Source organism: Sinohyriopsis cumingii, chromosome 7 (genome assembly GCF_028554795.1).
Source record: "Sinohyriopsis cumingii isolate HCF-2022 chromosome 7, ASM2855479v2, whole genome shotgun sequence".
Classification (NCBI taxonomy): Eukaryota; Metazoa; Mollusca; class Bivalvia; order Unionida; family Unionidae; genus Sinohyriopsis; species Sinohyriopsis cumingii.
The window spans coordinates 105,086,486-105,103,621 of record NC_142967.1 but is presented as its reverse complement, the minus strand read 5'-3'; the positions used below and the strand labels follow the sequence as shown (position 1 = coordinate 105,103,621).

General features: G+C 33.5%; 1 protein-coding gene across 2 annotated transcripts in view; it reads left to right on the top strand.

Annotated features, from left to right (window-relative positions):
* The window catches only part of LOC149795867 (uncharacterized), a 108,397-nt gene that overhangs the window by 1,103 nt on the left and 90,158 nt on the right, over positions 1–17,136 (top strand). For both annotated transcript variants that reach the window (XM_089965787.1, XM_089965788.1), the window contains exons 2-7: positions 4,409–4,474; positions 6,779–6,973; positions 7,529–7,774; positions 9,179–9,415; positions 11,002–11,142; positions 13,224–13,349. In XM_089965787.1, the coding sequence (XP_089821913.1) occupies positions 4,456–4,474; positions 6,779–6,973; positions 7,529–7,774; positions 9,179–9,415; positions 11,002–11,142; positions 13,224–13,349 (964 nt within the window). In that variant the 5' untranslated portion in view covers positions 4,409–4,455. The remainder of the gene's footprint in view (positions 1–4,408; positions 4,475–6,778; positions 6,974–7,528; positions 7,775–9,178; positions 9,416–11,001; positions 11,143–13,223; positions 13,350–17,136) is intronic.

Genomic DNA, 17,136 nt, shown 5'->3' with positions numbered 1-17,136 from the left:
TGTGTACATTCAGATGATGCAAGTCATTACAATCTTTAATCTACCAGAGTTAGAATATTTTCAGCATCAAAGTAGATATTCTCAGAATATTTTTCAATGGATCTTATTTTGCAGTTGTTTGTTTTAATGATGGTGCCCGGATGACAGAAGCCTGGTCTGAATAAGGTGTTACTAAGTTGCTGTAGATGAAAATATAGAATAAATGAAAATTTTCTTATCTACCATTTCTTATTTCAAACTGTTGTTTGAGTCAAAACGTATGATTTAAAACATTGATTCAAATGATATATTTTATTACATATGATAAAACTACACAGATTTTATAACCTAAATCACTTGGGAAAATATTATTAGAATGTTTTACATTCAAAATATCAGTCTAAGTAAACAAGTTTGATCTGCCGAACTAATTGTAATTTTGTGATTGAATATTACATTATCAAAATATTCAAAATTTAAGTGTAATTTATAAATAAACACATGTAGGTGATGAGATCTGCTCAGCTAATTGTCATTTGTGTGTTTGAGTTTGAATACACCTGTAATAATGATAAACAGGCATAGGATCTAGAAGCTGCAGGTTCATTTGGCCAGGTACCATTAACAAGAAAATCATTGGCTGATCTGTTAGGATTAAAATGTAAGGCTTCTCGATTTCATAGAAGTAGCTTAAGAAAGGCCTTGGCATTGACAGCCTTTTTTGATGCAGACATAGCAAGCATGACAGCAGCATTAGATCTATAAGTGGTGGACGTCATTTCTACAGTAGAACCTGTCTTTAAAGACTACCCCTTCTACCAAATAATAATGGTCTCTCATGACAGGTCATAACACCATAAAATGAATAAATCCATGCATTGAGGATTTGGTCTCCCAAGACAGGTGGTGTCTCATAGCAGTGGTTTTTCAAGAGAGGATATACTGTACCACTAACACTGCCTTCTCAGCTATGGAACATGAGGAGTTTATCTATTCTTGTATTCAAGATATAACCATATACTATTACCTGATAAATGTCAAACATAAAGAATCTGATTAAGTAAAGAAAATTTCATTTAAAGTAAACAGTCTGATGGGGGTTGGGGTTTGGGTAAAAATTGTGGTTGTTTTCAACCCAAACAGTAAATATTTCTTGACCAGGAAACAATTAAGGATATTGTTTGCCTTTTGAATTATATGTTCACTAATCTTCATTAGTGGCACAGGGACCAATGTTGTTTTCTTTTTATTGATTAATGCATTATTATATAGGTTTCCTGTTTCATTTTAAAAAGATGACCATGAATGGTATTGAAATATGACCAGAGTGAAAGTGTTTGTACGGAGATTTTAATGAAAGTTATCTGAAAACCTGGAACATTGAATTTATCTTAGGATGTCTTATTTACTGTATTTAATTGATTTATAAGGATATATTGTTTTTAGTTACTCTTAGTAATTTCAGTGAGGTTGTGTTTTTATTTGTGAAGTTCTGATTTTTATGAATATGGGATGTAAGTGCTCGGGTCTTTAGGATGCACTGTCATTACTACTAATGATATTAAAAAAATTGTCATTTAGGTAACATCAATTTATTTATTTTCTGTCTATTTATTTATAGTGGCTATATAGAATTTTCTCTATCAACTTTTGTTTTCTTCTTAATTTGCATGGCTGATTAATTCCTTTGATCAAATTTAAAAAAACAATATTTTCCTGATTTTTTTTGACCTTGAAAAAATTGAGTTTTATGACTATGATCAAAATCAGCATGAGTTTTTAATGATTTGATAATAAGTTGCATTCAGAATTTTATCAAGTTATTGATTCATTGTTCAGATTTTCAGCATGCATCAGTGTATCTGGCTAGAGTGTTGACTCCCTGGTAGAGAGGGTCAAAGGGAGGGAAATTGAACCTGACAAGGACATGAGCAGGATCCAATATATGAATACCTTACAGTGCTGACCTGATGTTTTGGTGTTTATCGAAATGGAGCAGATTTGTAGCAAATTTTTTTTATGCAAAACCTGCATATTATCCTGTCTTCAGTCATTTTTGTCTGGTATATTATTTTTGCATAAATTAGGAATGTGTGTGAAAAAGCTTTTATTCCTGACAACATATTCTTGAAACATTTTGAGCTAGAAATCAAAAGCTTATGTTCAAAAGTACCAAAACTTGAAAGTCTATAACTCTTTTAGAATTAAAATGCACTCTTGAATCATAGATTTTTTTGAAACCTGAGTCACTCTGACTGTTGATCTTCATAATACCGTGGATCTTTCGTACAGTATCTGATTGTGGGCTTCTAACTTGAGCTTGATTTTCTTGACCAAAACGTTTAGAGAATACTGAGCCTTAAGTCATAGCAAACTTTAAGAAAGTGACTATTTTTCACACGTGTAAGGTACGGTTTTTCACATGTGTAAGATACTATTTATCACATATGTAAGAAAGTTATTCATTTTCACATAAATTATATGAAAGAAACTATTTTATCCTTCTGAAAAATTCTTTACATTTCTGCTGTATCCCTTGGTGGGGGCAATGCAGTGTGCCTCATATGCCTCAGTGGGGGGGTGTAGGGCAGTGTGTCTTGTATGCCTCATTAGAGGCAATGTTCTGTGTATTTGTCCATGGTGAGATTGGGGACTGGTCAAATAAAGTTGCTAAATGCATTGGGTGGGCATATTTTCAGGCAAACCTATTAAATAGTATATATCTGCCTATGTGTTGGTTGATTTTTAAATCAACCATGGTCTTATCTTGAGGGATAGTATTATCATCAAGTATGGGATTATCATCAGACAGGGGATTATCATCAAGCATGGGCATATCATCAATCATGGACTTATCATCAAGCATGGGCATATCATCAATCATGGACTTATCATCAAGCATTGGCATATCATCAATCATGGACTTATCATCAAGCATTGGCATATCATCAATTATGGACTTATCATCAAGCATGGGCATATCATCAATCATGGACTTATCATCAAGCATGGGCATATCATCAATTATGGACTTATCATCAAGCATGGGCATATCATCAATCATGGACTTATCATCAAGCATGGGCATATCATCAATTATGGACTTATCATCAAGCATGGGCATATCATCAATCATGGACTTATCATCAAGCATGGGCATATCATCAGTTATGGACTTATCATCAAGCATGGGCATATCATCAATCATGGACTTATCATCAAGCATGGGCATATCATCAATTATGGACTTATCATCAAGCATGGGCATATCATCAATCATGGACTTATCATCAAGCATGGGCATATCATCAAGCATGGACTTATCGTTAGGCATGGGATTATTATCAGGCATGGATTATCATCAAAGCATGGGCATATCAGCAAGCATGCAATTATTATCAAGCATGGGATTATCATTAGGCATGGTACTATCAACAGGCTTGGGATTATCATCAAGCATGGGATTATCATCAAGCATGGAACCACTCCGGTGGCCTAGTGGTTAGAGTGTCCACCTCAGATGTGGGATGTCATGGGTTTGATCCCCGGTCAAGTGATACCAACGACTTACAAAAATGGTACTAACAGCTGCCTCGCTTGGTTCTCAGCATTAAGAGGTTAGTGTTAGGACTGGTCGGCCTGGTGTCAGGATAATGTGACTGGGTGGGACATCATGCTACATGTCTGTGGCATGATGCCCCAGTGCTAAACATCACTGTAAACTGCCACATTGCAGACATCATAGCGATATGACTGAAAAATTGTTAAAGCTACATTAAAAATCCAAAACACATCACATCACATCACATCATCAAACATGGATTTTTTATCAGGCATTTGCTTATCATCAAATATGGGCTTATCATCAAGCATGGGCTTATCATCAGGCATGGGATAATCAGGCATAGGGTTATCATCAAGCATGGGCTTATCATCAGGCATGGGATAATCAGGCATAGGATTATCATCAAGCATGGGCTTATCTTCAAGCATAGGATTATCATCAGGCATAGGATTATCATCAGGCATGGGCTTATCATCAAGCATGGGCTTATCATCAAGCATGGGCTTATCATCAGGCATGGGCTTATCATCAAGCATAGGATTATCATCAGGCATGGGCTTATCATCAAGCATGGGCTTATCATCAAGCATAGGATTATCATCAGGCATGGGCTTCTCATCAAGCATGGGCTTATCATCAGGCATGGGATAATCAGGCATAGGATTATCATCAAGCATGGGATTGTCATCAAGCATGGGATTGTCATCAAGCATGGAATTAACTTAAGGCATGGAATTATCATCAAATGAATACAGTAAGTTACTTCATTATATGACAACCTGCTTACTTTAAACATTCCTAACATGCATGTATTTTATAAGCATAATTCTATGTGTATTGTTTCATGCTATCTTCATTTTACAGATTCAAGTTGGAACTAAACTGTGAAGGTTTGAGGTAAACACCTTACAATGGCTGAAGGTGGGAGAGGTAAGAACTGAAGTCTCCATTTAGTACCGATTAGTTTGTACACAATAAAATTACAGGAATAGTAAAGGGAATTTCTTAATAAGACAGTGATTTTCAGACATAATAAATAATCGTTTGAACTGCAACTTTTACAAAGGTATTAACATCATACTGTTATTAATTGTTCATTGAAATAGGTGTGAAATTACCTGGGGGCTTGTATAAGTAGTTCACTGTAACCTGTATCAGGGAACAACTTACCTGCCTCAAACAAGTGTGTGATTTTAAATGTTTTGATTTTAGATTTAAAGAGAGACCTCTGTTGAGTCATTTTCTAAAGGACCTGTGGAGAGAATAAATAAAACTAGCTCTTCATGATCAAACATATGACCTTATTTTAATGCATAGCAAAAGCAAGGAGTGGTAAATATGATTATAACAGGCATAAATTGTTCTGTCTCAGAGTCAGTGTCCAACTGCCAGTGTAGTCTAGAGTTAAATGAAACTTATATAAAGACTACTAATGTCACAACTCATTTCTTGTTTTTGTTTTTACTATGTGTTATAATATGTTTGTCTGTTGTATGTATTGAAGGCAAACAAGATATGTCAGTCCATAAGATGAATAGTGGTTCCAAAAAGGGCTGAACAACACCTGAACCTGACACATATTCATACACTGCATTGATACCATCAGTCAGTTCATGCTCATCCTTTTGTTCATGTTCATAGAGCTATGAAAATCTATATTGTACATAAAGTATTACTTATATTTTGGAAAACATTTCATATTAAATGGATGCTGTCTCTTGGCCTCCATTTTATCACAAACCAAAATAATTTGCAATAAACCATTCATTGATTGTGTTAATAGACCACAAATCACTTAGAATTTCTGAGTTATTGAAGTAGCTTTTTGGTGATCTATTGAATCCACCCAGAGATAAAACTCAGAGTTATTACTGACATGTACAGAGTTGGCAAATTTTGAGAAAGCTTGGTTGCCAGTGGAGAATCAGAGTTGGCAAATTTTAGAAAGCTTGTATTGTTAGAAAACACCTGGACATTGACCAAGGAAGGCTGGTGACTATTAAATACAGGGCAATTATTCATAAAATTGGTCAGGGGAATAAGGATGGCCATTGTGATTAGGTGACTACTGAATACAGGTTAGGACAGGTTTGAAAATATATTAAAATAGTAAACTGGGATCCTGTCAAATTTATGATTTTAAAATTCAATACAACATCATATCGTTTCTATATTCAGCTAATCTTGTGGACTTTGTAATAATTTAAATAAAGAATATGCTAATATATAATGCATTATTTAGTTGTTATAAAATTTGGTAATAAATTTAGTGTAATTATTGATATTATGTTTGTATAATCTGATATCTTGACATTAATGTTGGTTTTTGATAAAATGAAGTTTTTGCATGTTCTTAAACTCAATTTGTATCATACTGGTGCCATTTTTACATTTGTTTTATTTAACTAATTACCTGAGGAGTTATGGTTCTTGCTTTCATGCATGACCTTTAGAAGAGATAATTTGAAGGTTTATGCAAATATTTGCACACATTTAAACAATAATCTCATAAGGAGCTCCAAAGTATTTTTGAAATTTAATATATTAAAATTATTTTTTTTATATAGGAAAAACATTTTAGCATTTTATTAGCTGTCCTTACCTTAAAATATATGCCTATAATTATGAACCCACACCATTTACTTTTACCGATTTATTAGGCTGACCACATGGTCTCATCATGTGATAAATACCATAGAGTTAATTATTATGATGCTAGTTGAACATTTATATATTTAATTCTCTCTCACATATATCTTTCTCTTTGTGTCTGTCTGCCTCAGTTATTATGTAAGTGTTCATTTTCTAAAGGTTTTTTGCATTGCCTATTGCTCTATCTTTTTGCCAGTCTGTTATGGCAGCTTGACGGACATGTTTGAACTTAAATTCAAAAGATAAGAGGCACCACCCAAATTATAAGGTCCTATTTTCAGTGCAGAAGGCGGGGGGTGGGGGTGGGTTCCTCATAAGAAGGTAACATTCAATAATATTTTACCTTATAAAGACAAGAAATTTCTGTCACAGTGGTCTTATTGTTATATTAATTTATTTCTTTTCATGAGATTCTTGTTTCTTCTTTTCAGCTTGGGAATTAAGACTTTACCACAAAGCAATTTTATTTGTATTTCCTAAATTGATAGATTTTTATATTTTTCTTGCTTTTAAACAGTATAAGGTGGGTTTTAGAAAGAATAATGAGAGTGCATGGCAAACAATATCTACTTTACTTTAAAGGAGATATCGTTGATGATAGGCAAGGGGGAAATGGAGGAATCAGCAACACTGTGGAGGTCCGAGGTTTCTTAGCCAACATAAATAAGGAACTTCTGGAGATGTACTTTGAAAATTCACGGCGATCTGGAGGAGGTGATACAGAGGAGGTCCAAATAGGAGATGGGGTTGCTTACATCACTTTTGTGGAGGCTGAAGGTACATGACTGTTTATTTCTCTATTTCAGGTTTTACTTATCTCTCTACACTATCTTTCTTATCACAAAAAGAAGTGTCATTCATCATAAAAATAAAATAGAAATATAAAATTTGGTTCGTATATTATATAATTATACTAATGTTCATGTGTTAAAATTATTGTTATGTCAATTTTAATGCTGAAATAAAAACAATTGTCATCAGAACCTGCATTTTAGTCATTCCTTAAAACAAATGGTCTTGCAGACTAGAGTTTTAAATACTTGGATGTCCATGCCAAGTGAACAATCCCTTCGTTTCCTTTCATCATTGAATTCTACATTAAGAAGAGGTTGAAATCGTAAAATACAAAACCTTTAATTTCAGGTAAGATATTTCTCTGCTTGTTTTTCTTGCTATGAATGGAGTAACTTCAAATCACTAATTCCATTGGCTATATAATATTAATCAGTTTGCATTTTTATGGCATTACATGTCTTATAAGAACATCATCTTTTTGTCTCTTCCATCAGCTGCCAGAATTTATTTTTAAGGTGCATGCTTTTGACTTTTCAGTGGCCAAGAGAGTAGTTTCCCGCAGTAACCACCAGGTGGATGGCCAGACCTTGACAGTAGCACTGTTCCATCCTTCACCATCAAAGCCATGCTATAAAAACAGAGTCCTGATCCAGGGGCTGAATAATGCTATAACAGAGGAGTTGTTGACAAACTTTCTTGAGAAAGGGACAGAAGCAAAAGTCAGAGAATTCCTGTATGGGGAGGAGGAAGGAAATGTTGTTGTGACATTATCAGATAATATTGGTAATAGTCATATCATTTGATCAATAATGCCACTGTTAATTTATGTTAGGGAAGTGAGTGATATTCATGTATGCTGCATGTCCAGTGCAGATTAAGACATTTTGATTGTATCAATTCATTTCTTTCATTTGTGTCAGTTTGCTGGTGTGATAGAACAAATAATAAGTCAGTTGTAAAGAAGGCTCAATGTTATCTCATTAATTAAAAATTGGACTTAAAAGTGTGCTGGCATCGATAAAATCAGTTGTTGATGTTGAAGGGACCATTTCATTTGTCATGATCCAGTATTTTCTTTTGATTCTGGGCTAAACAAATTTCCAGTGTGTTTTAATATTTCAACGGTTTTTCATACTTAGTTATAAGGTAAGTGATAGCCGAATAGTGTAAAAGCACATGTAGTGTATGTTATTTAGTGCTGAGGCAATTGAAATAAATTGTGTTGCCCAGGGATGCACCATGGTAGCCAAGCAACCACAATTAGTGTGCAGCATAATATGGTGAATCTCAGATGAGATAAATTATAAGAATTCTGCATCACATTGCAGCTATTGCCCCTGATAACTTTTCTTTTATTAAAGTTAGATATTGCAACTAGGCTTTACAAGAGATAACTAAACTTTAACTTGATATAGCACATGTATGTACTCAAAAAATTTATTGCATTTTTGTTATCAATAGTTGTGTTATAGGACCCAGATTACCATCCTTTTTAAAAATTATGTTCCTAAAGAATTACTTAACCAGGGATAGTTGGATTTAAATCAGATTTCATATGAAGCTTTATATTACTGAAACATCAAATAAATTTGAATATTATACATCATCATTTAACAGAGTTATAGCCCCTGATTGTCCATCTTTTCTGTACTTTTGTTTTAGCAGCAAATCATTTCAATGAAATATTGGATTTCATTGAAAATTAGTATGCATTGTTGTACATATTAATTAGATCACATATAAAATTTATTGTCAACTCTTAATCATCAGTTTGCTTGGTTTTAGTCCATGACTGACCATTCTTAAAAAAATTTGGTTTGCTTGGTATAAGTTTCCTAAAGATTATTCAGTTATTATCAGATTTAGTGTGCAACTCTGATATTGATGAATACTCCCATAAGATTTCTTGCCATAATTTTGTCAACATTCGGTATCTTGTAAGTTGAGTTATAACACCATATGGGCAGTGCTTTCAACCTTTGGATTCTGTCCCATACAAATGCAAGGGATCAACGTCAAGATGGTTAATTGCTAGCTTGTATATCATAATGTGGAGTTATTGCCCTTGACTTTAGAAAGTAATCTTTTTCATAGTCATTCTATTTAAGTCCATGCTGTTAGAATTAGCAAACTGAGCCCTTTGCCATGCCCTGATTATGTTCTAAGATCTAGTTCGCTTTCTTGTAGATATTGCTGTACTCAGAAAAATATTCAGAGAAAGAAGCATTGAAAGAGCGTTCCTTCAGGTTGCAAGAGTTGACATTTCCAACTGCATCATTGTGCAGAACATACAACCTTCTACATCACATGATGTTGTTTTGTTCTACTTCGAGAACAAGAGAAGAAGTGGGGGTGGAGATGTTGAGAGGGTGGAAATGAAGGCAGATGAGGGATACTGTCTGGTTTATTTTGAGGATCCTAGTGGTATGTGCACACACATGTAGCTTTGCACAGATAATAAATTTTAACACTTTGGACAGTCTTTGTAAAAGCATTCTTTAATGTAGAATGTTCTATTTCCAGATGTGGATCCAAGATATATACAAATAAATAGAGAGATATGTTAGTAGAATAGTCAATTCCAGTTTAGATCTCACTGCCGTGTATCTATGACTACTAGCTCTGGTTGTAACTGGGAGTTATAGTTTTTATTAAAGAAATTTATAGTTTTAATTTCTTTTCCACATTTAAAAATTTAAATATTTGTGGTCACTGTCACTAATATGCTAAGAAATGAAAAACCAGAATTAAAATCATTGAAAGAAAATGCCAAAAAAAACTTTGATCAAATATTTGAAGATAATTCATGATACATTTTATCAACAGTAAAACATAATTTTTTTTATAAGATTTTGAAATCATTAAATTAATTTATTTCTCTACTACTACTACTACTACTACTACTACTAGTACTACTACTACTACTGCTACTACCACTATTGCTAATAATAATAAGATTATTAATAAAAGTATTCATTATAATAATAATTTTTAAATACATCAATGTTGAGCTTACTTTGCTATAACTTATGTTTGAAGGAATTAATTTTTTTTTACATGGTGCAATATTACTACTAATGCTAAACTAGTCATATTTTCTAAATATTAAAGTATTGATACCTTTAATACCATATATATCAATGTATACCAAACCCACGTTTATTAAGACTGTAATAAGTTTTGTCATGCAAGAAAACAATTAGAAAATAGAGTCTAGAGTCAAGTTTTAAAACTCAGAATTTAGAAACTGTATTTTATGTCTTGTCTTTAAGCATGCTATATAATGCTTAGTTACATATCTGCCTATCTCTGTCCCTGTTTGTCAGTCTCTATCTCTGTCCCTGTTTGTCAGTCTCTTTCTGTGTCTGTGTGTATATATATATATATATATATATATATATATATATATATATATATATAAACTTACCAACAATTAGTATTGCTGCGTTAAAGTATTAAAGGGAGATTGATGCAGTTTTGAACAGATCCAGTCCTAAATTTGAAAGCTTATATGTTGGGTCTTTTTTTGGAAGAAATGTCTGTTATTCTAAATATAATGATTAAATTGTTCCAATTCATGATTGGGGCGTTTTACTGTATATTTGATTTATATGCAACTTTTTTGGCCTAATTGAGTGCTACCTGGTGGGCCTAATTGAGTGCTACCTATTGGAGCTGTATTTGTTTTAGAAAGATTCATTTATAGATCACTGAATTTAGATTCACATTTGTCTCCTTATTATAATTTATGGCCTAATGCACACTGTCAAAGACATCAGGTGGTTTGGTTGACACACTAACAACATTAAGTCTTTGTTGCAAATTATGCATATAGGCTTTGTTAATAACTATACAATGCACTTTTAATAATATTACCTCTGAAACATGAAATATTCTGAGATGAGAGCCTTAACTACAGATAAGGATTTTATGTTCAAGATATTTAAGATTTCATCTGCCATCTTGGTCTTTTCGTAGCATTAATAATGGGATTCAAAACAATTTTTCAGTTATTGATAGAGTGCTGAGTCGGTCACACAAGGTAGATGGTGCCAATGTTGAGGTCCATCTCCATCATGAGTGTTTGGGACAAAGATCGTCAAGAAATAGAGTTGATCCATACCTCAGAATCTCCAGTCCAGGTAAAACAGGTGAGTCCTATCCCACACAGGTTTTTAAGAAATAGGAAAATAGGCCTGTATTTAATGACAATTCATGATTTGTTTCCTGTTTTAATGGATGGGTTTCATAGCTGTTCATTTAAGCAACAGTATATATTTAATTTTTAAAAAAATTTAAAATCTATTTTGTATGAAATAAGCAGCAGCTCCATCTATTAAATAAAGTATTTAGCAAATTTGAATCCTTACACTTACAGTTCAGTTAGACCACATGGTACACACTCTGGGACATTATTGTAGTGCTTTTAACTCAGTTTTACATATCACATGATATGTATCTTAGATGTTACATACAATGGTCCATACAATCACAAAACCACATGTTAGGTATTTTGACATATTTGGAAAAAGAACAAAGATTGATGACTGTATATTAACATATCTTTGTCTCATCTTGACAGCCTTGATGTATTCCAGCTTCTCGAGTGTCGGTGGTTCTTTCCGGGGATTTCCCGGGTTCTTCCTCCACCATTAATACTGGCTGTTGTGTAATGCCTATCATGTGCTGAAAAATGGTGTTAAACCCTACAGCAATAACAACAACTTGATGTATTCCACATCAAAGGTTCTGCCACTAAGAACCAGATTTATATATTGTTCTGTATAAGTGGAACCAACTAAATTTGACACTGGTTATGACTAAATATTTTGCTAATTTTATGTCACAGCCAGTTTAAGGAGGTTGGAATAGAGGGTACTTCATTATTTGATTAGTATATAACATGTCCACTAATGGAAAAAATATCTTTAAGTAGAGATATATTGATTCCTAAGACTTTATATCATACTGGGTTATTTTATGTACCAATCAAATGATGAGGTAGCCTGTAGCTGGATTAGGATTAGGTTGCTTTGTTGTGGACAGATTATATGGGCAGTTCAGAGAAGAGACCAGTTTAGCTTTGTTTTCTTAAAAAAATAACAGTTTTAATGCAATTTTCTACTCACTGAGTTTAAAATAAAACAAATAAACAGACTGACAAAATAATCTGGTACTTAAGTGTCATGTCATTGGAAGCATCTACTACAGCTTTATTGTTTTGATGAGAAGTGCAAAGTTGGAATTATTCTGAACTGGACCAGGAAAGTCAATTATGTTTTCTCTTTATCTTGAATCAGTCAATGTTAAATTGGCTTTATGCATGTAGTACATAGTTAACTGGTAAATAGTTTGATGTAGAGTAGACATTTCTTGATGCTATATGGAAATATGTACTGAATAGTAACATAAGATGTAAGATTCAGTGTTTTGGTAATCTGTAACAGAAGAGACCTATCATGGGGAGCTACAAAAGCGACCTATCATGGGGAGTTACAAAGCGACCTTTCTTGGGGAATTAGAAAAGAGACATATCGTGGTGAGTTACAAAAGAGACCTATCATGGTGAGCTACAAAAGAAACCTGTCTTGGTGAGTTACAGAGAGACATATCATGGCTAGTTACAAAAGAGACCTATCTTGGGGAGTTACAAAAGAGACCTATCATGGCAAGCTACAAAAGAGACCTATCTTGGGCAGTACAAAGAGACATATCATGGCGAGTTACAAAAGAGACTTATCATGGGGAGTTAGAAAAGAGACCTATGATGGTGAGTTACAAAAGAGACCCATCTTGGGGAGTTACAAAAGAGACCTATCATGGCGAGTTACAAAAGAGATCTATCATGGGGAGTTACAAAAGAGACCTATCATGGGGAGTTAGAAAAGAGACCTATCTTGGGGACTTAGAAAAGAGACCTATCATGGGGAATTACAAAAGAGACCTATCATGGTGAGTTACAAAAGAGATTTATCTTGGTGAGTTACAGAAGAGACCTATATTGGGGAGTTAGAAAAGAGATCTAGCTTTGGGAGTTACAAAAGGTACTTATCATAGGGAATTACAAATGAGACCTATTATAGGGTCATTTTATTCAGACTCCAAGTTCTAGAATGTAGAATGATGATCAGGGAGCTATCAACCTGCAAGTCTGCTATGAAGCATGACCAAAATATGTAATTGGAATCAGTTTTGGGAGTAAAATAAGTCATGATTTTGCTGTAATTTGCAGATAGTGCAATTCTTGAAGAGGAGAACATAGATAACAAAGGAAAGGACAAGACTTCAAGCAGTGTTTCCAGTAATCCTGAAAAAGAAAGTGACTTCGTTGAAGTACAAGAATGGCAAGAAGTAGATGGTAAATTTCATCTCAACATTCTTGTTTAAGTCATTTCATATATCTGTCCTTGTTAATCGATAACATATTAGCTGGTAACCAATTTCATTGAGTTGTATTAGTGGCGGAAGTGAGATCACAGTTATTGAGTCATTTGAGGTTTCAGGTTCATCAATAATTTTATTAAAGTTTTAAGTAAACATTTAGTTGATTGTTCTCACACATAGGATTTCTCATTAAGGAGCAAGACAAATTCTTTCTGCAACACTTGTTAACACTTTTATTTAGGTGTGAAGGTTACAGGTGAAAAAGATTCACTTAATTTACTACTACGTTAAGTTTTTCATTTGATATACAATAGGAAACATGGTTGGCTCAGTAACTCTGACTTACTCGAATATGTACTCATAACATGAGAAAATTTATAATTTTGTTGAACTTCATTGACTTGATCTGCTGAGCTCATATTAAGCTACTTGTTAGTTTGAGCTGTTGAGATTTTCCCATAATTCCTTCAGGTGTTTAGTCAATGGATTATTTTCATATTTAGGACAGTTTTTTCTGGAAACATTCAATCACCCATTTGATCTTACGATCAAAGGCACAACAGTTTGGTTAATTGGACATGCTTATACAGATTGACTCCACTATAGCACACTCCATTATAACACAAATTCGGATAACACGGTCATGGTGTGGCTCCCGAAATTTCATATACGCGTGTTTTCCTTGTACACAAAAAAAAATCTTTCTTTAAAGTACGAAAATAATGTAAAAACTTTATTATCATTTTGGGGAAGAGATCATGTATGAATAATACAAGACAATCGTGGTATGGCTCCTGAAATTTTGTATGAATTTTTCTCGTACACAAAAGTATTTTTTTCTTTTTAAAAGTATGAAAAATAATGCATGAAAAGTTTAATCTGGCATTGCTTACGTCTTCGCAAATTTAGATTGATTTCCTTAATGGCAGCAAAACATACGAAGTGGTGATTTTTATTTATCAGCGCTGTTGTTGGCTGTTTCAACTTTTATATACAAGCATTGATTTGGAGTGCAGAATTTCAGAGGCCCCATGAAAGGAAGCCGCAAACTGGATATAAAATGCACTGAAATTTATCTATTGTTACATAAACAAATTCTTTGTCCATATTGACGAACCATCTAAACAGTGCATTGTTATATTATAATCCACTTATCATGACATCTAGCATATTGTGAAATATTCAATTTTTTGTTGTTGACATTTCTGGTAACAAGATCAACCAGACAAGGTATTTTCTTGTAATCTATCTTTCATCGATTTTTGGCCACTCAATAGTAATTAATATATTTACAAAAATTGACATTTGTATGTGGATGGTAAGTAAAATTCCTCTTCTTTTCACTCAGAATTAAATCCTTCAGAACGCTCACATTTTCTGTAATAATCCCTGTCATCAAACCAGAACACCCACATCTCTATCGTTCATTGACCCGTTCTTAATTTTCAGATGCATGCATGGAAGGCAGCATCAGGCTGCTACCACAAATGTAAAAGAAATTAAAAATTACAAAATAAAAACTACATCTTATTAGTTTATTCAGTAGGCATGGAGGGACAGTAAGTAGAATAGTCCTAATGATGGCAATTCCTTTTTAAAAATGTATCCAGATAAAATAGTTTGCTGAAATTTCAAAGGAAACAGATTACCTTTGAAACACCGATTGTTATGAAAACATACTCAGTAAATGGAAAGAGAAAAAATTGGTCTCAACCATGCAATACAATTTATTTGTTGTTGCTGCCACAATAAAAAATGGGCATCTGGTTGGTTTTCCAAAGCTGTCCTTTAGCAGTGACTTCAATATCCCATGCAATCTTCATCAAAAAAAACTTAAATATATATAATAAAGACTACAATCTTTCAATAAAAACAAAGAACATTTCATCAAAGGAAGTCCGTACCAAACTTAAATGAATGTGATGGAATCTGATAGACTTTTGCTTTTTCCAACGTGACTGGAACACGTTCACAGTGCAATGAAAACTTTCTTTTTGTAGGAAAAAAGTTTATGCTTAAGAACACTACCAATGGCAGCCGTAAATGCAAACTAACATTTACCGACTTGGGTAAATGTGCTTCATCGTTTGTTATGTGATTGTGCTATATTTTTCCACTGAATTCAAACCAATATGACCTGTGACAAAATTATTGAATATTTTAAAGCTATGTGTGTGCATATTTTCAATGGAATCACTTGTATTTTGGATGGCGTGTATATGATGAGGTTCGCAGGTGAGTACACAAGTGTTGATACTATTCATGCTATACATTAGACATGTATATATAAACAGTATTCACGTATATGTACCAATTCATGGTTCTCTAAATAAAGTAAACTATTATAAATGTCTTCTTGTCTTTTTCACTACAGGTGTATTTCTCATTTAATATGCACCGATTTAGGATGGTAACTGTGTGTATTTTACTGCCCACATTTATTATCTACATCCACTCCACACAACTTTTTGTGGGTACATGCATAATTTTCTTCAGCTAACTGACCTAGTTGCTTATAACACAGTTGGTCTATAACGTGGTCAGGTTCTGTGGCTCCCAACTACTGTGTTACAGCAGCGGGGTCACACTGTATTTCTTTATGGCACTGATAGAGTTTTCTTGTTTGTTTTGGCCTTGGAGATTTAGTCACAGACAGAGAGGATTTTACGGTTAATGTTTATATATCAGTTACTAATATTTCTTAAGGTATTTTTCTATTCATTTACCACTTGGAATGTTAATTTAATCTGAGGCTAAGAAAGTTCATTCTTATGTATTGTTTCTTTTTTAAATATGTTACCAAATCATAATACCTTAGTTGATTAGTAGAGCTATTACTACCTCACAAATCCAGCCCTTTCAGGTTAATTTTTTTTTGCTAAAAAGCTAAAGGTTATCTGCCCACCTAGGTGACGGTTGGGCAGAGTGATCTCCCTTGGTACAGGGATTGGCAACAAATGCCAATAATATCCCAGTTGCTCTCATCATGAGAGACCACACAAACTCCATAATTTATTTGGAACATACCATTACAGGTTTGAGAAGTTTTGTCACTTCTAAAGAAGGTATAATCCATCTAAATTTCCAGCTTTTTCTCTTCCTTTGCAAAGTTCTTCCTTTACAAATTTCTAACAATTTGTCATCATCACATATTTAGTTACTTGAATGGATAGCCTATGTGACTTCACGTTAAGTTTGGGCTATACTTATTATTTTTATGTGTGTGCAAGTGTAGTGTTTAAAGAAAACTATTACTATATGTGTAATTCCACCATGAACATGTACATACAAGTGAGTTTTCTATACCAAAGCATTCTTGGATTCAAAGTTTCAATGAGTTTACTCTTATAGGCCATCCTTGAGACTTCATACAGGTAGTATTATAACTTACATTATACCTGGACACTACTTTGCTTTATTAGTTTATCTCCAATCGCTAATTTCCAGGTAAAACATCATGTTATATCTCAGCACTACCCATGTCCATTGAACTTACAAGTACAGACTATCATTTGGGTGATATTTTGAATTGATTTGAAAAATATATTGATGTGTCATTGCCCTCATTAGGTCTTCTATTGGCACTAATTCATAGTCGTATACATGACACTTTATTGATTTTACCTGAATAGGACATCACTGGGCCTTTTTCCTTCAGGCACATTTCTCATAATGGATATTATTGCACCTAATTTGTAAGCTCTTTGTGCTTCAGGTCCTTTTTTATGTTCAGGTTTTTTTCTGTGCATTATAGAAACTTT